The 21,601-nt window shown below is 44.7% G+C and overlaps 3 protein-coding genes across 3 annotated transcripts; 1 reads left to right on the forward strand and 2 right to left on the reverse strand.

Annotated features, from left to right (window-relative positions):
* The first annotated feature begins 3,332 nt into the window (after positions 1 to 3,332).
* On the forward strand, positions 3,333 to 3,702 carry LOC144487202 (histone H4). The gene has a single exon (XM_078205257.1). It carries the CDS (start codon positions 3,344 to 3,346, stop codon positions 3,653 to 3,655), a length of 312 nt encoding a protein of 103 aa, XP_078061383.1. The 5' UTR covers positions 3,333 to 3,343; the 3' UTR covers positions 3,656 to 3,702.
* Positions 3,703 to 4,255: 553 nt separating this feature from the next.
* Positions 4,256 to 4,709, reverse strand: LOC144487203 (histone H2A-like). The gene has a single exon (XM_078205258.1). The coding sequence runs from the start codon at positions 4,707 to 4,709 to the stop codon at positions 4,323 to 4,325; it is 387 nt and encodes a 128-aa protein (XP_078061384.1). The 3' UTR covers positions 4,256 to 4,322.
* Positions 4,710 to 6,921: 2,212 nt separating this feature from the next.
* LOC144487206 (late histone H2B.2.1-like) lies at positions 6,922 to 7,311 on the reverse strand. The gene has a single exon (XM_078205261.1). The coding sequence runs from the start codon at positions 7,300 to 7,302 to the stop codon at positions 6,922 to 6,924; it is 381 nt and encodes a 126-aa protein (XP_078061387.1). The 5' UTR covers positions 7,303 to 7,311.
* Positions 7,312 to 21,601: the final 14,290 nt, after the last annotated feature.

Raw genomic sequence — 21,601 nt, forward strand, 5'->3', positions numbered from 1 at the left:
ATGCACCGCCTGGGAATGTAATGGAGGCCAGAAACCTTACAACCTATAAAAATATTTGGATGAGCACTTGAAACATCACAACATTCAAGGATATGGGCAAGTGCAGGAAAAAGGGATTAGCACCACTTTAGTGGTACATATTGTCATTGCAGACTCGATGGATCAAAGGAACTTTTCTGTGTTATATGGGTCTAAAACTCCATGCAGAACAAACGGTAATTTCACTGAAATGTACAAAATTCTTATAGGGTATAAAAGGGTAGATGTAATTTCAAAGTTTTCCCTGGCTGGTGAAACTAGTCATGATGTGGAGATGCCGGCGTTGGACTGGGGTAAACACAGTAAGATATCTCACAGGTTAAAGTCCAAGAGGTTTATTTGGTAGCAAATTAGAACCATTGATGTTGTTTAGAAGGATGAGGGGGGACCTCATTGAAACTTATAGAATACTGAAAGGCCTGGATAGAGTGGATGTGGGGAAGATGCGTCCACTCATAGGAGAGACTAGGATCTGAGGGCACGGCCTCTGAATAAAGGGACTGAGATGAAGTGGAATTCTTCAGCCAGAGGGTGGTGAATCTGTGGAATTCATTGCCACTGAAGGCTGTGGAGGTCAGTTCATTGAGTATACTTAAGACAGAGATAGATAGGCTTTTGATTGGTAAGGGGGTCAAAGCTCATGGGGAAAAGGAGGGAGAATGGTGTTGAGAAACTTATCAGGCATGAATGAATGGCAGACTTGATGGGCCAAATGGCCTAATTCTGCTCCTATATCTTATGGTGTAATGGTCTGGGACACAGCCTCAGAATTAGGAATAAGCATCGAAGACTGAGGTGAGGTTGAATTTTTTCACTCAGAGAGTGGTGAATCTTTGGAATTCTCCAATCCAGAGGGATATGGAAGCTCAATCATTCAGTATGTTCAGGACAGAAATTGATTGTGTGTGTGTGTGTGTGTGTGTATATATGTCATCTGAGTGCGCATGTCTCTTGTGTGTCATGTGTGTGTGTGTCATTATACATTATTATCAAAGGGGTCAGAGGTTACTCGGGGGATGGCAGGAATGTGGGGTTGAAGTTACATCAGCTATTGACGTTATTAAACGGTGGAGTATGGTCCAGAGGCCGAGTGGCCTCCTCCTGCTCCTAATGTGTATGTACATATCCAGGAAGAGAACTTTAATCTGTGCTTAACTCGCATTTTGTGATTGAACTGGGAATATTTGATGAAACAGTAGGAAGGCAGATTTACACTGTTTCTAACACCCTGGTGTAGTTAGTCAGTTCGATTCCCAGTTTGGGCTACTGTCTGTCCGGAGTCTACACATTCTGCCCATGTCTGCGTGTGTTTCCTCTGGGTGCTCCAGTTTCCCCCCACAGTGCAAATGACGTGCTGGTTAGGTGCTAAATTCTCCCTCAGTGTACCTGAACAGGCGTTGGAGTGTGGCAACTAGGGGATTTTCACAGTAACATCATTGCAGTGCACTTCTGACACTAACAATTCTGACAGTGCAGACACTTCTGACACTAACAATTAAACTTAATGGGAACAACTTTTTTCAATGTCAACCTGTCCTAATCTTGTACAGCTCTAGCAAATCTCCCCTCAAGGGGAACAAGTGCAGTGCATGCTCCGCCAGTCGCAAGCACACATTAATGTTCATTAAACCCATTTCTTTAGCTTGGCCTGGTGCCCCCTTTGCCACATCGGGTGTGGTATGCATTTGGGACTCTCTGTTATATTGGGAGTCACAGGCAATGTCCTATTTCAGGATGAATTTCTACTTTGTTATGACTCTTAATATTGACTGCATTGTTGTTTTAACACAATTTCTAAGTGACGATCATTAAGATTTATGTGAACATGTCAATATATATTCTATTGTTTTCTGAATAAGGATGCAGACATCTCCATAGTCTCTGCCTCAATTGTTTTTGTATGTGTTGGTCTCCCAAAATTTAGTGAGTTACGAAAAATTTCAACCATTGGGTCCACTATCTCTACAGCTACTTCCATTCACACCCAAGCATGAAGCTCAGGTCCTGGTGACTCAGAAACATAGAAAATAGAAGCGGGAGTAGGCCATTCGGCCCTTCGAGCCTGCTCTGCTATTCATTTTGATCATGACATCATCAGATTCAATATCCTGATCCCACCTTCCCCCATATCCCTTAATCCCTTTAGCCCCAAGAGCTATATCTGTACTGACTTGTCTACATTTAGCCGTTTGATTTTCTCTAATTCTCTATTCTTTGTGATTGGGATTTTTCTAAGTTCTACTATTTAATTTGATAACTTCGGGATATTTGCAATGTCTTCCAAGGTGAAGACTGATATTAAAAAAATGTTTCGCATAATCCACCATTTTTTGTTTGCTGATATCAATTCACGAGCTTCATTCAGTTGGAGTTCCACATTTACCTGAGCTGCCCGTTTCCGATTTATATATCTGTACAAACTCTTACTGTTTGTTTTAATTCTGCATGTAAGTTTTTTCCGAAACTTCATTCTTTCCCTCTTTATGAGCTGTTTTGTGTTTTGCTGCTGGATCCCAGAAACTTGACAGTCCTCTGGTCTACCACTATCGCTTGCTACTTTGTATATCCTACTTTCTTTATCTTTGACCTCCTGTGTTAATGATGTGGAGATGCCGGCGTTGGACTGGGGTAAACACAGTAAGAAGTTTAACAACACCAGGTTAAAGTCCAGATTGGAGCTCCGAAAGCTTGTGTGGCTTTTGCTACCAAATAAACCTGTTGGACTTTAACCTGGTGTTGTTAAACTTCCTCCTGTGTTAAACCATGGATTTTGTCTCGTTCTCATTGAATCCCCCTTATTGATTGGGATAAACTCCGGCTGAGCATTTTGGACCAACTGTTTGAATATCTGATACTGCTCATCTACTAATCTGTATCTTAGCTTGTTTACCCAGATCACCTTAGCCAACTCCTCCCTCATACCATTATAATTGCCCTAAGTTGAAGACACTGGTTGTAGGCCTATGGCGTTCATCCTCAAACTGTATCTGGACTTCTATCTTATTGTGGTCTGGATTGAATAGATCCGGGTTCTAACCACCTTGTATCTGATATTCCAGTTTGTACGTTTTGTTCCGCGCGCTCTTTTCACTTCTGTTTGAATTTGAATCTAAAATGTCGGTTCGAGCCGGCAGGAGGAGGAGCTGGATGGTGAAAGACATTTCACTGCTCTGTCTGTCTCTCAGTCTCCTCCCCGCCCCGCCCCTCTCTCTCGCTTTCTCAGTCAGGTCGGGGCGAGCTGTATAATAAAGGAAGCTGCAGCAGCTCCTCCCTCATTCAGCAGCGATTTGACTGAAGAAGAATCATGTCTGGCAGAGGAAAAGGAGGCAAAGGACTGGGGAAAGGCGGAGCAAAGCGGCACCGCAAAGTGCTTCGTGATAACATCCAGGGCATCACCAAGCCAGCCATCCGCCGCCTGGCTCGCCGTGGCGGGGTCAAGCGGATCTCGGGCTTGATCTACGAGGAGACCCGCGGGGTGCTGAAGGTTTTCCTGGAGAATGTGATCAGGGATGCGGTCACCTACACCGAGCACGCCAAGCGCAAGACGGTCACCGCCATGGATGTGGTGTACGCTCTGAAACGCCAGGGCCGCACTCTCTATGGATTCGGCGGCTGAACAAATTCACCCAATTCTCGCAAAACCCAAAGGCTCTTTTCAGAGCCGCCCACATCCTCACATTGAGAGCCCTGACCATGATACAGTGGGATGTCCATTGTAATGGACAAAGCTTTCAGATCATGATGGTTTAGTTTGATATAAGCGATAATCGCACATTTCATGGTCTAAATTTGTACGGGTGTGGCAATGAGACAAACTGGGCGCGCCTAATAACCTGCATTATATTCAGAACAAAGAAAGTTCCAGGCCCTTCGGCCCTCCAAGCCTGCATCGACTATGCTGCCTGACTGAACTAAAACTCCCTACCCCTCGGGGGACCATATCCCTCTATTCTCATCCTATTCATGTATTTGTCAAGACCCCCCCTCATCGACACGCAAACTAGTTTCTCACTTAAACTCATTTCATTACCAATGTTGTGTGACCCGCCCTTTCGTATATACAGTGAAGGTTCTGAATCATTGTAAATAAATCGCTTCAGGCTGCTGGATGATCCCTGTTTGAAGCTTAAATTCGAGACTATTCCCTGCAGCGTCTCTGAAAATTCAGAAAGCTGCAAAGGAAATCTCACAAAAACACAATTGTGTGGATGGACACTCTTTCACAGAGAAAGTGGGTGGCTCTGAAAAGAGCCTTTGGGTTGCTAGATTTCAGAGTGGTCGCTTCACTTGGTCTTCGGTGCCGCAGAGGTTTTCTTGGGCAGCAGCACGGCCTGGATATTAGGCAGCACCCCGCCCTGAGCGATGGTCACTCCTCCCAGCAGCTTGTTGAGCTCCTCGTCGTTGCGCACGGCCAGCTGGAGGTGTCTGGGGATGATGCGGCTCTTCTTGTTGTCCCGGGCCGCGTTGCCGGCCAGCTCCAGGATTTCAGCCGTCAGATACTCCAGCACAGCCGCCAGGTAGACCGGGGCTCCGGCACCCACACGCTCCGCATAGTTGCCCTTTCTCAGGAGCCTGTGAACACGGCCCACCGGGAACTGCAGTCCAGCCCGAGAAGAGCGCGACTTGGGCTTAGTCCGAGCTTTCCCACTGGTCTTTCCTCTTCCAGACATCGTCACAATCTCACAAAGACTTTGACAGAGAATGAGAAAAGCCGCCCAGATTCACTTCTCTTATAGCTTGAGGAGGGATGGCGGTGCACACATTGCTGATTGGTTATGGGGAAAACCTAATGACACCTTCTCTACAATGACCAATCAGATATCTGTTTAAAGCACCAATCGGGAAAGGCCACGGTACTGAGGGCGGAAAGTAAGGGCGCCAAATTCTCAGATTCCAACCGATTCATTATTTCAAATTTTAAATGAGCGCCAAAATACACAGAAAAATTCCAGCAGCAATTGTAAAAAATATGTTGATAGATAATCCAGATTTCAGTTCAAGATTAGATACACTCCATTTCTCTCCCTAACCTAAAGTTTCCCTTTATCGGGCAGTTTGATTTCACGTGTGGGATTTCTCACTAACTGCCCAGAAGTCGAAAATTAATTCAAGTAACATTCTGCGGGAAGTCAGAATTAAAATCAGAAAATGCTAGAAAAATCCAACAGCTCTGGCAGCGTCGATGGAGGTTAATGTTTGGGATCTTTACAGGGGTCATTCCAATCCGGATCCTTAATTCTGTCTCCACAGATGAACAGATATCCACTCCATCTGACGAAGGAGCTGTGCTCCGAAAGCTTATGGTATTTGCTACCAAATAAACCTGTTGGACTTTAACCTGGTGTTGTGAGACTTCTTACTCCACAGATGCTGCCAGACTTGCTGAGTTTATCCAGCGTTCTGAGTTTTCATTCACGCCCAAAATAAAGGCGCCAAACTGGCAGAATCTAAACTTTTAAAGTAAACTGCCGACATATTTGTAAATTAAGGAACAAGTTACAAGTGGAATTAGCTCGAAGTTTTATAATGTCGTCCTACCTCTTTCTATTGGTTTACGTTTTATCACAAATTCCAAATTAATTTTTACAATCCGCAGTCTAATCAACATTAACCGGACAGTTGTTTAAAACACTCTGGTCAGGCGACAGAATGTCTCATTCACCGCCTCCTGCAAATAGACTAAAAATTGTATCCATTTTGTAACAGGCTACAAATTCAGTGTCAAAAGCGGAGTTTTCACTTTGCGCTCTCTCCAAAGCCGGATATCAAGGTCACCGAGCAGCCACTAAATGAAGGGACTTTACAAAAATGCAAAGATCGAGCGGATTCATTCTGCATCACTCACAATACTGTTAGAAACAAACAAAGACTCAGTTTCAAAGTGTTTTTCTTACAATAAAACAGACAAGTAATTACTAAATGTGGGTTTAGCTACTTCACAGAAGTTGTGGGTGGCTCTTAAAAGAGCCGTTTGGTTGGTTTGGGTGTTTTTTCAGTGCATTGGACAGTTTTACTTGGAGCTGGCAGTTGTTTAAAACACTCTGGTCAGGCGGCAGAATGTCTCTCACCGCCTCCTGCAAATGGGCTAATATTGTATTCATTTTGTAACAGGCTACAAATTCACTGTCAAAAGCGGAGTTTTCACTTTGTTGCCAGTGGGATTGAAGTTTCGACACCAAAAGGATTGATGTTGAATAAACTGATCGACTATTGAGAGCATTCTCTAACACATAGAAACGGACGTATTTGCGATCTATTCGCTCTCTGCCTAAAGCCAGCACAATAGCTCAGCCAGGGTCACCGAGCAGCCACTAAATGAAAGGATTTATTCGCGCTCTCTCCAAACCCGGATATCAAAGGCGGATGTCAGAGCGCAGTCAGGGTCACTGAGCAGTAAATGAAAGGATTTTACAAACAAAACATGAAGATCCAGCGGACTCATTCTGCATCACTCACAATATTCTGTTTGAAACACATCAGAAAATAAAGTTCAAAGTGCATTATTATTTACAATAAAACATCAAATAATTTAAGGTGAGAGGGGAGAGATACAATGTCCAGAGGGGCAATTTTTTCCACACAGAGGGTGGCGAGTGTCTGGAACAAGCTGCCAGAGGTAGTAGAGACGGGTAAAATTTTATCTTTTAAAAAGCATTGAGTTACATGGGTACGATGGGTAGAGGGATATGGGTCAAATGCGGGCAATTGGGATTAGTTTAGGGGTTTAAAAAAAAAGGCGGCATGGACAAATTGGGCCGAAGGGCCTGTGTCTATGCTGCAAACCTCTGACTAATTACTAAAAGTGGGTTTAGCTACTTCACAGAAGTTGTGGGTGGCTCTTAAAAGAGCCGTTGTTTATTTTTTTCGGTGTATTATGTAGTTTTACTTGGAGCTGGTGTATTTGGTCACCGCCTTTGTCCCCTCCGACACGGCGTGCTTCGCCAGTTCCCCGGGCAGAAGCAGGCGCACGGCGGTCTGGATCTCCCGGGAGCTGATGGTGCTGCGCTTGTTGTAATGGGCCAGGCGTGAAGCCTCACCCGCGATGCGCTCGAAGATGTCGTTAACGAACGAGTTCATGATGCTCATGGCCTTGGAGGAGATGCCGGTGTCGGGGTGAACCTGCTTCATCACTTTGTAGATGTAGATGCCGTAACTCTCCCTCCTGGACCTCCTCTTCTTCTTGCCACTCTTGGTTGTCGGTTTCTTCAGGGCTTTCTTGCCGCCCTTCTTGGAAATTTGCTGCTGCTTCTTATCCTCACCCATTCTCGCCTTCAATTTCAGAAAAGCAATAACTGGAGCGGGCCCCAGAACTCAGTATTTATCGACTCAGACGCGGCCCAATGCAAATGAAGGATCGGGGAGGACAACTTTCCCCATTGGCTGATTCACAATGATGTCAAATCGCAATGTTCTATCTGTCACTGATTGGTTACTTTCGATAGCCAATCAGATTCACTGCTCGTCACAGCCACAATGTCAGAATGACAGAGGTTTGGCAGTGCAGTGGGCCATTCGACTCATCCTGTCTATACTGTCTCCGGATTTGCAACTCACTCAGTCCCCGTTCTCCTGCCTTCCCTTAGGAACATTGCACAATCTTTCTCTTCACAGAACAGCTTATTCCAAATGTGAACTCTTTCTTTGAACCAGCCTCCATAATACTCTCGAGCGGGGCATTGCAGTCTGTAACCATCCCCTGCATCAAAAGATTTTTTCTTTCACATTGACAAGCAGTCATTTCAGTTCCGTGTTCCCACCTGCCTGATTATGTCATGCGGGGTGTAATTTCTCCAAATGAACTCAGCCCATGCCCCTCAGGGGTTTGAGAGCCTCTATCTAATCTCCTCTCCGCCGTCACTTCTTGTAAGGAAGTTTTGACTTCTTCAATTTTATGCTTGATTTAAGTTCACAGAATTGCTTTTTTAAAAAAATTCCATTCTTAAAGTTACAAAGCCAATACTCAGTGTGGACAGGACGAAATCATATCCCTTCCTTGTGTGATAATAGTTCGCTACCAATATATTTTATGTTTAAGAGGGACTGCTTTATCATTCAGTGTTTTGCTACGAAAGGAATACAGCAGATGCTGGAAAGCAGGATAAGTACACCTTTTCATCATGTAAATCCTTATTTAGCTGGAGACTGAATGAGCTTGTTTATCAACGAAGAGGACCTTGTGGTGTTTTTTGATTAATGTAATGGAAAGGTGGGCTTAGTCTGCAGGGTCATTTAGTCATGTGATACGAGAAAAGGGAGGAGCTAGGTTTGCACTGAGAAAAACAGCTGTCTGAGTTCAGCTGCTGGAAAGGCCTGATAAAGTTAACAGCCTCGAAGCAACTCTCTCTGGAACCTCCAAAGCTGTGAACAAAGGTTAAGCAAGTTTGCCTGGACGTGTAAACTATATTAAGCGGATTTTAAATCTACAGGAGAAATATTGCTTAATTGGAAACCAAAAGAGAAAATGCTGGAAAATCCCAGCAGGTCTGGCAACATCTGGAAGGAGAGAAAAGTGCTGACATTACGAGTCCAGATGACCTTTTTCAAAGTTTCAATTTCAGATTGCAGCATCCACAGTAATTTGCTTTTATTGCTCAATTGGAACTGAGTTACAGGTTAAGGATTGTTTCATTCAAAGATTTGTCAATGATTAAGAGTCAAACTGTTTCATTTTGTTCAAGTTATACTCAAACGACGTCATGGATAAAGCTTGTTTTGTCTGTGGAATTACTCCTGGAGCAAAAGCATCCTTTCCTCAAATTGATGCCAGAATAGAATAATTGTTTGGGTCTCATCTGGCTTTATAATATACCTGGGGTTTCTGCTCTGATTGGCTAACATTTGCTTCAAAACCAAATTCAAATTGAATTGGATCCAATCCATGTTTCCCAGAGGAGAGACAAACAAGATCCAAGCTGACAAGATAACTCATTGCACCCCATCTTTGGTTTGATCAGACACTTGATCTCAGGCAAAAGGACACATCTGTTATGGTGCAACAGGAGGCCATTTGGCCCATCATGACTACACTGGCTTTCAATATGAGCAAGTCACCTGGATTCCTCCCACCCCCAACATTCTCCCCTGACCATGTACGTTCTTCCATTTTGGATATCAGTCTGAGTCACTTTCAAATGATTTGATTGAACCTGTCTCCAACATACTCAGACCATGCATTGCAAGCCCTAACAACTCGCTGCCAAAGAAAGCTTCTCCTCATACAACCTTTGCTTGTTTTACTATTTACATTCAATCTGTACCCTCTCATTCTCAATCCTTTCAGGAGTGGGAGCTGTTCATCCCTCTCCATGTTGCTCAGATTCCTCAATATTTTTAAGACATCCATCAAATCTCTTCTCAACCTTCTCTTCTGTAAGGAAAACAACTTCTCCAATCTATCTTCATAATGAAGTTCCTCACCCCTGGACCCTTTCTGCAGGATCTTTCTGCACTCTGTCTCTGATGCCTTCATCTTCTTCCTGAAATGTGGATCCCAGAAATGGACACAGCGGAGGCTGAACTGGTGATCCTACAAATTGACCATAAGCTCTGTGCTGCTGTACGCAACGCCTCTATTAATAAAGCCCAGGAAATGTTATTAACCTCTCCCTGAACACTGTGCCACAATATCTTCACCAGAATCTCATTTTCCTCAATGAATGCTCCTCTCAGCCATCATTTCTCATGGGAAGACAGTTCCAACTTCTCCAATTTCTTGATATAACTGTTGATCCTCACCCCTGGAACCAGTCTTGTGAATCCTTCCCGCAATCACTCCAATGTCGTCACATCCTTTCGAATGTAGGGTGCACTGAACTGGACCCTACATTCCTGCTGAGGCATAACAAGTGACTTGTGCAAATTGAACAAAGCTCCATTGTTCTTGTACTCTATGCCCCTATTAACAAAGCCCGAGATGCAGTATGCTTTATTCTCTCTTTCAACCTGCCCTGCCACCTTCAATGACTTACAGATACATCCATGGAGGTCCCTTTGCATCTGCACCCACGTTTGCATTGCATCCTGTATTTTATACTTTTCCTCCAAGTCCTTCCTACCAAAATGAAAGACTTAACATGCTTTTGCTTTGAACTTCATCTGTCAACTGTCTTCCCATTCTTCCAACGTGCCTACATCCTCGCAGTAATACACTAATCCCCTCACAGTTCACTTAGCTTACAATTTTCCTATCATCTGAAGTTTAGTGTCACAAGTAGGCTTACATTAACACTGCAATGAAGTTACTGTGAAAGTCCCCTTGTCGTCACACTCCGGTGCCTGTTCTGGTACACTGAGGGAGAAGTTAGCATGGCTAATGCACCTAACCACCATGTCTTTCAGACTGTGGGAGGAATCTGGAGCACCCGGAAGAAAACCACGCAGACACAGGGAGAACGTGCAGACTCCGCACAGACAGTCACCCAAGCCGAGAATTGAACACAGGTTCCTGGCACTGTGAGGCAGCAGTGCGAACCACTATGCCACCGTGTCGCTACATCTTGAAGTTGTGCCCCGTACACCCAGTGTTGGTCATTATTTCTACACATTATATATATTTCAAACAAACAATAACAAGGGTCCCATAGAAACATAGAAAATAGAAGCAGGAGCAGGCCTGTTGGCTCTTCGAGCCCACTCTGCCATTCATTATGATCATCAAATTCAATCTTGTGAACCCACCTTCTCCCCCATATCCCTTGATCTATTTAGCCCCAAGAGCTATATCTCTATCTTCTTAAAACCATACAATGTCTTGGCCTCAACTACTGCCTATGGTAGTGCATTCCACACCTTCGCCACTGTTCGGGTGAGGAAATTTCTCCTCTACTCAGTTCTAAAAGGCTTCCCCCTTAACCGTCCACTGTGATCACTAATTCTGGACACCTGCACCATTGGGTACATTCTCTCTGAATCTACCCTGTCTAATTCTGTGAAAATGTTATAAGCTTCTATGAGATCCCCTCTCACCCTTCTGAACTCTAGTGATATAATCCTAACTAACTTAATCACTCCTCATATGACAGACCTGCTATCACAGGAATCAGCCTGCTCAACCTGCGCTGCAGTCCCACTGCAGCAAAGAGCTTCCTCCGTCAGATAAGGACATCAAAACTGCACACAACATTTCAGGTATGGCCTCACCAACCTATACAATTGCAGTAAAACATCCCTATTCCTACACTCAAATCCTCTGACAATAAAAATAAATGTACAGAACAGGAACAGCTCCTACGGCACTCCAAGTCTGTGCCAATCATGATACTCTAATGAAGCTTAAAATAAACCTGCTGGACTTTAACCTGGTGTTGTGAGACTTCTTACTGTGACCACCTCAGTCCAACACCGGCATCTCCACACCATAGAAGATCATGGACAGTTGGTACATGGAAATCACACCACATGCAAGTTCAACTCCAATTCAAAGACCACTATGACTTGAAATTCTATCACCATTCCTTCATTGTCATTGGAGTAAAATATTCACTCTTCCCACCTATCTCGAACATGACTGTACCTTTCGCAGACAGCATGGTGCAAGGAGGTGGTTCTAAGATGACTAGTGCAGGACAAATTGCTCACCTTTCTCTGTTCAAAGAACAAATATAATCAGTCTGGTAAGTGATCGGTTTGTGAAATACATTTGATCTGCATCTGTTCATCACTGGTTCATAAGTCATTCTATACATGTGGTTGTGGGATGAATTTTCATCATTCTTTGAGTTCGTTTGTGAGGTTTTGTCTCCTTCAATATCGGCTACTTTCTTTTCTGTCATTTTCTGGTATGTGTACATGAGTACAATTCAATATTAGATTGTCGCTGGGATGACTGCAACTAAAGGATTCACGCTGTATGTTCTAGCTCATTGAGATGCACATGCATGAGATGTGTTCTGTATCTGTCACACTCATTTATGTTTTTGTGATTGTATGATTTATCTCTATCTGTCAGTTTGGTACTTTGTGCACATATAGGATTCACTCTGCAGCACTCAGTCTCCAATCACAATGAATGAGAGATCAAGTTTTTTTCAGTCTCTTATCCTATGTGAATGTTGTTATCAATCTGTACCTTTCTGTAATTGTGATCTTCAGTCCTTGGGACACTGTTAGCGTGGCTCTCTATTTTTATCACTTCAACTTAAGGGTGTGAGTGTCATCTATTGCAGCTGTGTTGTTATGGCCTTAATTCTGCAAATGTTAGGCCCTCCATTGGAATGGGAGTGTGGTTTATATTCACTATCTTGTCCTGTACACCAGTATGGCCTATTTTCTCTTCCTGCCATTCTCTGTTAATAAATCTGAAAGCTGGTTTACTTCTGTACCTGTCAGTCCGTGTGCTGTATGTGAAAGGTCTGTACATTATGTATAGTTTTCTCTATGATACAGTGTCTGAGATTGAGATGAGTTAAGTACCTGTTAGCCCATGGAATCAAATACAATGTTGTGATCTATTATGCGTTGAAGTCTCCAACATTACAGGTGAATGTTACATTGTGAAACTTTCAGTGCCTGGAGGTGAGTGTGAGTTTAGTTCTACATTAGTTCCACATTCATCAGTCATTACCCAGGTGCATGTGTGCCTGATTCATATATGTCTCTGCTACTGTATATAAATATTATTTACATTCTGGATCTCTCAGACATGGTACTGTGTATGAAAGCAGGAATAATCCTACACGGTTACTTTGTATTTCTCTATTGTGTCCATTACAGATTCATTTGGCTTCAATATTTCCTGTGTAAATGAGAGCCTTTGCGTTTCATTTGTCCTTTCTTTCAGCTTTCTCTGAAGTGTAAAATAGTCTGTAATTTTATTTTCCCATTTATTATGGATCTAATGATCTGGTAGTATCGCTGTGCTTTGTGAGTCACACCCTACCTGCTGTGTGTTGGAACCAGCTCCCTGCACTTGTCCTTCTTTCAAGGTAGCATCTGCCTCAGCAATCATTTGTCATTTTTTTCCTTCCAGAGCTCCTAACTCTGAAGAATAGGCAAGCTGGAAGGCAGAAAAGTGATCAAAGAATTAATCATAATAGTAAAACCAGTTACAAATCAGTATCTGAGCCCACCACAGTACTACAGCAATCAGTTCCTGCTTCATCTGACATTCTTTGATGGGTGGGACTGAGAATCAGTCTTTCCAGCATACTGCTGCTTCATATGGGCTATCCAGATCAGGCTGAGATTTCAGCAAGAGTCAGATTTAACTTTGCAGCTCTCTTTTAACTAACTGTGCAGTAGGAAACAAGTCATAGTCAGAAAGTTAGAGTTTTATAGAACAGCTCGATGCCCTTCGGCCCATCGTGTCTGCACCAGCCATCAGGCGCCTGCCTATTCTAATCCCATTTTACAGCCCCTGCTCCATTGCCTTGCTTAGAACATAGAACATAGAAAAAATACAGCACAAACAGGCCCTTCGGCCCACAAGTTGCGCTGGTCATGTCCCGACCTACCTAGGCTTATATATAAGCTTACCTATAACCCTCAATCCTATTAAGTCCCATGTACTCATCCAGAAGTCTCTTAAAAGACCCTATTGAGTTTGCCTCCACCACCACTGATGGCAGCCGATTCCACTCACCCACCACCCTCAGAGTGAAAGACTTACCCCTGATATCTCCTCCGTACCTACTCCCCAGCACCTTAAACCTGTGTCCTCTCGTTGCAGCCATTTCAGCCCTGGGAAAAAGCCTCCCATAATCCACCCGATATATACTTCGCAACATCTTGTACACCTCTATCCCCTCTATCAGGTCACCTCTCATCCTTCGTCTCTCCAAGGAGAAAAGACCAAGCTCCCTCAACCTATCCTCATAAGGCATGCCAACCAATCCAGGCAACATCCTTGTAAATCTTCTCTGCACCCTTTCAATCATTTCCACATCCCTCCTGTAATGAGGTGACCAGAACTGAGCACAGTACTCCAAGTGGGGTCTGACGAGGGTCTTATAAAGCTGCAGCATTATCTCCCGACTCCTAAACTCAATCCCTCGATTGATGAAGGCCAGCACACCATACGCCGCCTTACCCACCTCCTCTACCTGCGAGGCCGATTTAAGAGTCCTATGGACCCCGACCCCAAGGTCCTTCTGATCCTCTGCACTGCAAAGAGTCTTACCCTTGATATTATACTCCTTCATCCCATTTGACCTACCAAAATGGACCACTACACATTCATTTGGGTTGAAGTCCAACTGCCACTTCTCCGCCCAGTCTTGCATCCTATCTATGTCATGCTGCAGCTTCTGACATCCCTCCAACCTATCCACAACACCAGCAACCTTCGTGTTGTCGGCAAACTTACCTACCCATCCCTCCACTTCCTCATCCAGGTCATTTATGAAAATGACAAACAGCAACGGTCCCAGAACAGATCCCTGGGGCACTCCACTGGTGACCGACTCCATTCAGAAAAAGACCCGTCTACAACCGCTCTCTGCCTTCTGCAGGCAAGCCAGTTCTGAATCCACAAGGCAACAGCCCCTTGGATCCCATGCCCTCTCACTTTCTCGAGAAGTCTTGCATGGGGGACCTTATCAAATGCCTTGCTGAAGTCCATGTAAACCACATCTACCGCTTTTCCTTCATCAATGTGTTTAGTCACATTTTCAAAGAACTCCACCAGGCTGGTAAGGCACGATTTGCCTTTGACAAAACCGTGCTGACTACTTTTGAGCATACTAAACTTCTCTAAATGTTCATAAATCCTGTCCCTCAGGATCTTCTCCATCAACTTACCAACTACTGAGGTTAGAGTCACCAGTCGGTAATTTCCTGGGCTATCCCTATTCCTTTTCTTGAACATAGGAACCACATCCGCAATCCTCCAATCCTCCGGAACCTCTCCCGTCTCCATCGATGACGCAAAGATCATCGTCAGAGGCTCTGTAATCTCTTGCCTCGCCTCCCACAGTAACCTGGGGTACATCCCATCCGGTCCCGGCGACTTACCTATCTTGATGCTATTCAAAGTTTCCAACGCATCCTCTTTCTTAAAGTCCACATTAATACTTGCTATGATATTTCAGGTACTTATCTAAATGCTTCTTAAATGTTGTGAGGTTTACTTTCTCCACCATCCCCTCTGAATCACCTTCTCCTTAACTTAAATCTTTAACACTTATTATTGACCCATCTACTCAGGGAAAATATTCCTTCTCTCTCTCCTATGTATGTCCCTCATAATTTTGCACACCTTGAAGTTTTACCCTGTTCAGCCTTCTCTGCTCTAAGGAAAGCAACCTAATTTCACAGCAGAAATGCACCAGTATAGGCAATCTCCTGGTGAATCTCCTCACAATATTTTCTGCTGTAATTACATCCTTCCCATAGTGTGGTGACCAAAACTGTGCACAGTACTCTAGGTGTGACCTAACCAGCATTTTACACTTCCACCCTAATCTCCCAATGTGTACATTGGGTGGCACAGTGTCTCGCACTGCAGTATCACAGCACCAGGGACCTGAGTTCAATTCCGACCTTGGGTCACTATCTGTGTGGAGTTTGCACATTCTTACCGTATCTGCGTGGGTTTCCTTTGGGTGCTCCGGTTTCCTCCCACATTCCAAAGATGTGCGGGTTTGGTGGATTGGCCACGCTAAATTGACCCTTAATGTCAGGGAGATTTGCAGAATGAATACATGGGGTTACGCGGAAAGGGCCTGGGTGGGATTGTTGTCGGTGCAGGCTCGATAGGCTCAATGACCTCTCCCTGCACTGTAGGGATTCTACTACTGACAATGGCATGGACCCGGGTTCAATTCTGGTCTCGGGTCACTGTCTGTGTGCAATTTGTATGTTCCCCTCGTGTCTACATGGCCTTTCTCCCACAGTCCAAAGATGTGCAGTTTAGGTTGATTGGCCATGCTAAATTGCCCCTTTGTGTTGGGTTACAGGGATAGAGCCTGGCTGGGGTTGTTGCCAGTGCAGGCTAGATGGGCGGAATGGCTTCCTTCTGCACTGTAGGGATTCTATGCCTCAGTAAATAAAAGCAGGTGTTCCATTTGCTTACTTATCCACTTCTGGGATCTTCTACCATGAACCCACAGGTCCCTCTGGTCTTCCGTACGTGCGAACGTTCTACTATTCATTGTGTATTATTTATTCAAAATTCAGGGTTAAATTCCACTTGCCACTGTTTTGCCCATCTGACCAGCCCATCTATATCATCTTGTAATCTAAGACTGCTGCACTAAGTTTCAAACCATTTGTAAAATTACTGATCATAGCATCTCCACCATTGTTATGAAGTTGGATATATAAGGTTAAAAATGTGGTATTTTACAAATGTAAATATTGAAAAGAAATGCTAAGAAAACCAAAATAAATCATATAGCATTGTCTCTTTAAAAAGCATGTGTCTTTATGCTTCGGATTTTAAACTGCAGGAAGCAGGCTGCAGAAGCAACACTTGTATCCAAAGCAGCAGCCAGAGTTCCAGCGAAGCAAAACAAGCTTTTCAATTGAACCAATGGGTTCAAGGCAAACACGCTGAGGCACAGAACCAATGGAATTCAAATGTAAGGTTTGTTGACAACCTTAAGCCATTCAAGTCACAGGAATACTGTGGGGTAATTCCAGGTATTTAAACCCAGACAAGGGGAGATGACAGTTAGAGCAACCTTGCCACCACTTTAGATTGAAGGAGGGAACGGCGAGTCTCTCAAATGAAATCCTGCAGTAATATATATAGCTTCATCAAATCACCATCTAACTGGGAGAAACCAACTCAGAAAGCATTCCAGACCAAAGCATCAGAAGAAAGTTCATACTTCCAACTGACGCCTAGTATTATATTATTTGAGAGTGACTATATTCTGCACTAGTCCTGAATGAGTCTTGTAATTGGAACAGCATTCTATTGGGGAATTTATTCAGTTTGCTAATTATTTTAATAATCTTGTCCCCAGTTCTAAAATAAAGACCTGTTAATTGTTCATGATAGAGTGTGGCAGATCCTGCTTCAAGGTACCAAAACCAGTAGCTTCATACCATCTCTCGCACACTTCCTTAAGAATACGAGGTGAAGTACATCCCTTTTCGGGTGGGGGGTGGGTGGGGGGAGAGGGGGAGGGGCTTCCAAAGTTGCGCAGAGGGAAACATGACCTCCGCATCGTAACACCATTCATGTCCAGATCATTAAAGTTCACTACAAACAACAAAGGATCCCACACCCACCCCTGTGGTGCACCACTGAACACAGGCTTCGAGTCACAGCAACAAGCTCAGACTATCACCCTCTGCCTCCTGCCCGAAGTCAATCTTGGATCCAAACTGCCCAGTACCCCATGTCTCCTACCTTTTTGATCTGAATTCCATGGAGGCTGCACTGGCCTCACCTTAACACAGACTCACCTCTTTCTTGTGGGAACGCTGATGTCTCCCAAAGCTGCTGAAGGGAAGCCCACTCCCCTCACTGAGTGACACTGGGCAGTGTGGGGGAGACAGAGGCTGCACATGCGCGCTGAACCTCAATGTGACGTCTGGAAGGGGCGGGGCAAAGACTGCGCACGCGCAGATCTCGCCCCGTACTCAGCTTCCGGAAATCAATGGGAATTTTCCCCATTTCCCTCTCATCAGACACACAGAGCAAAAGCTTCAAACCCCTGTTGTCCTGGTGTGTGGGGGGAGTGCTCGGTGGAGAGGCTGAGTGAAGCTATAGCGATTGAAGCTCTGTGTTTGTCCCAATTAGATATTCAATTTGCAGTCATTCCCTGTAGCTTGTTAATGTAAAGTTTATTTAAAGTAAGGTTTATTTATTAGTCACAAGGAGGCTTACATTCACACTACAATGAAGTTACTGTGAAAATCCCCTCGTCTCCACAGTCTGGTGCCTGTTCGGCTAGCACTGAGGGACAACTCAGCATGGCCAATTCACCTAACCTGCACATCAGTGGACTGTGGGAGGAAACCGGAGCACCTGGGGGAAATCCACACAGAGATGGGGAGAAAGCGCAAACTCCACACAGACAGTGACCCAAGCCAGGAATTGAATCCAGGTCCCTGGCGGTGTGAGGCGGCAGTGTTAACCATTGTGCCAACCACAGTGTGTTTGTTGTCACACTGTGACCCATCCCGTCAAATTCAGAGATTCTGCAAACTAGAACTTTATTATTTGACTGAATTTTCACCCTTTTCCAATTGTAAATTGAATGAATAGGTAAATCACCTTGGTTCACACACTCCCCTGGTTTAGACACTCCCCTGGTTTAGACACTCCCCTGGTTTAGACACTCCCCTGGTTTACACACTCCCCTGGTTTACACACTCCCCTGGTTTACACAATCCCCTGGTTTACACACTCCCCTGCTTTACACACTCCCCTGGTTTACACACTCCCCTGGTTTACACACTCCCCTGCTTTACACACTCCCCTGGTTTACACACTCCCCTGGTTTACACACTCCCCTGGTTTACACACACCCCTGGTTTACACACTCCCCTGGTTTACACACTCCCCTGGTTTACACACTCCCCTGCTTTACACACTCCCCTGGTTTACACACACCCCTGGTTTACCCACTCCCTCTGTCTATAAACTCGTCTGGTTCACACACACTCCCCTTTTTTACACACTCCCCTGGTTTGCACACTCCCAGAGTTTACACACTCCTCTGGTTTGCACACTCTCCCTGTTTATACTCTCCCCTGGTTTGCACACTTCCCGCATTGACACATACCCTTGGATTTAACACTTCCCTGGTTCGTACTCTTCCCTCCTTGCACATAATCCTCTGGTTTACACACTCTCTCCTCTTACTCACTGTCCTGGTGTGCACATATCCCCAGGTATACATGTTCCCCCACTTTACAATTTCCTGCTTCACGCCACTGGTATATGCACTTCCCTGGTTTCACAAACTCACTTAATGTTACACAGTCTCTGGTTTTAAACATCCTCTGGTATACACAGTCCCCTGTTTTACAACCTTCTCTAATCTGTTCTATTTCCAAAGCAATTCTATTTCCCTTTGAGGATGTATATATGCTTTTGGCACAGTTTTGGATTGTGATATCTATGTATTCTAATGCTGTATTCATACCGCATCTCACATCATCTGCTAATGCATGTGTTAGTGTAATATTGTTCTTCACTCTGATATTGACACAAAGCTGGGTACTGCAGTATTGAATCTTTTCTTCTACATTTGGAATGCTGCATCCAGTTCTGGTCGCTGCACTACCAGAAGGACGTGGAAGCTTTGTAGAGAGTACAGAGAAGGTTTACCAGGATGTTGCCTGGTATGGAGGGTCTTAGCTATGAGGAGAGATTGATTAAACTGAGGTTGTTCTCCCTGGAAAGACGGAGGATGAGGGGCGACCTAATAGAGGTGTCTAAAATTATGAAGGGCATAGATAGGGTGAACAGTGGGAAGCTTTTTCCCAGGTCGGAGGTGACAAACACAAGGGGTCACGGGTTCAAGGTGAGGGGGCAAGGTTCAACACAGATGTCAGGGGGACGTATTTTACACAGAGGGTGGTGGGGGCCTGGAATGCACTGCCAAGCAAGGTGATTGAGGTGGACACGCTGGGATCATTTAAGACTTATCTAGATAGCCACATGAACAGACTGGGAATAGAGGGATCCAAAAGAATGGTCTAGTGGGCACATGTGCCCCAGGGATCTGTTCTGGGACCCTTGCTGTTTGTCATTTTCATAAATGACCTGGATGAGGAAGTGGAGGGATGGGTTGGTAAGTTTGCCGACGACACGAAGGTTGGTGGTGTTGTGGATAGGTTGGAGGCATGTCAGAAGCTGCAGCGTGACATAGATAGGATGCAAGACTGTGCAGGTGGACTTCAAGCAGGATAAATGTGTCGTGGACCATTTTGGCAGGTCAAATGGGATGAAGGAGTATAATATCAAGGGTAAGACTCTTTGCAGTGCAGAGGATCAGAAGGACCTCGGGGTCCGGGTCCATAGGACTCTTAAATCGGCCTCGCAGGTAGAGGAGGTGGTTAAGAAGGCGTATGGTGTGCTGGCCTTCATCAATCGAGGGATTGAGTTTAGGAGTCGGGAGATAATGCTGCAGCTTTATAAGACCCTCATCAGACCCCACTTGGAGTACTGTGCTCAGTTCTGGTCACCTCATTACAGGAGAGATGTGGAAATGATTGAAAGGGTGCAGAGAAGATTTACAAGGATGTTGCCTGGATTGGTTGGCATGCCTTATGAGGATAGGTTGAGGGAGCTTGGTCTTTTCTCCTTGGAGAGACGAAGGATGAGAGGTGACCTGATAGAGGTGTACAAGATGTTGAGAGGTATATATCGGGTGGATTATGGGAGGCTTTTTCCCAGGGCTGAAATGGCTGCAACGAGAGGACACAGGTTTAAGGTGCTGGGGAGTAGGTACGGAGGAGATGTCAGGGGTAAGTCTTTCACTCTGAGGATGGTGGGTGAGTGGAATCGGCTGCCGTCAGTGGTGGTGGAGGCAAACTCAATAGGGTCTTTTAAGAGACTTCTGGATGAGTATGGGACTGAATAGGATTGAGGGTGATAGGTAAGCCTGTATGTAAGCCTAGGTAGGTAGGGACATGACCGGCGCAACTTGTGGGCCGAAGGGCCTGTTTGTGCTGTATTTTTTCTATGTTCTATGTTCTATGAGCGGCGCAGGTTTGGAGGGCCGAAGGGCCTGTTCCTGTCCTGTATTGTTCTTTGTTCTTTGTTCTTTCTCTCTCTCGCTCGCTCTGTCTCAAATTCTGTGTGTCTCTCATTCATTTTATCTGTCTTTGGATGTCTCTCTCAAATTCTATCTCTCTCAATCTACTTCGCTTTCTGTGTCACTGTGCCGCCAATCTCAGTGTGACTCTCTATGTCTCTCTCTGCCTATTTCTTCCCATCTCTCACTCTCTGTTTCTGTGTTACTGCAGTAAGAATTCTCACAACACCAGGTTAAAGTCCAACAGGTTTATTTGGCAGCAAAAGCCACTCGCTTTTGGAGCACTGCCCCTTCACCAGGGACTTTAACCTGGTGTTGTGAGACTTCTTACTGTGTTTACCCCTGTCCAACGCCGGCATCTCCACATCTGTGTTGCTGAGCAGTGCAAGAGGATAAACTCAAGGTTTAGTGAAGAGATCATTTGCATTTTCACCTTGAAGAAAGGTGCACAATCAATGTAATTTTATGAAAACACATCTGATTGTGATTGGCTGTTGCTGGGGAGTGAGGTTAACATACAATATGGGGGCAGAAAATACAGAGAGATGAACAAAGTGAATGGAGAATTTACGATTAACCAACATAACGTGGGATAAGTGTGGAAGAAAGCGACAATATGCCCTGGGAAGTTTGAATTGCAAAATCATTTTAGCCTGGGATTGTGTAGATGTGAATATTGTGCAGGAGAGAGTGTGTGATAGGGGCGGGGGAAACAGGAGAACATCACTGTGTTTGTGTGTCCGTTCAGATCATGAGATCTCCGCATCATTCTTGCGTAAAATAAAAATATTTTTCAATCAAATTCTCCCCCTGTATCCCTCCTACTTCTCAAAGTTAGATTTCAATGCAATTTCTATGTCGGTTTCCAAATTTCAGTCGAAAAGTGAGGAAGATGACAGCGATGG

This window comes from Mustelus asterias, unplaced genomic scaffold, assembly GCF_964213995.1.
Source record: "Mustelus asterias unplaced genomic scaffold, sMusAst1.hap1.1 HAP1_SCAFFOLD_644, whole genome shotgun sequence".
In the NCBI taxonomy this organism is placed as follows: Eukaryota; Metazoa; Chordata; class Chondrichthyes; order Carcharhiniformes; family Triakidae; genus Mustelus; species Mustelus asterias.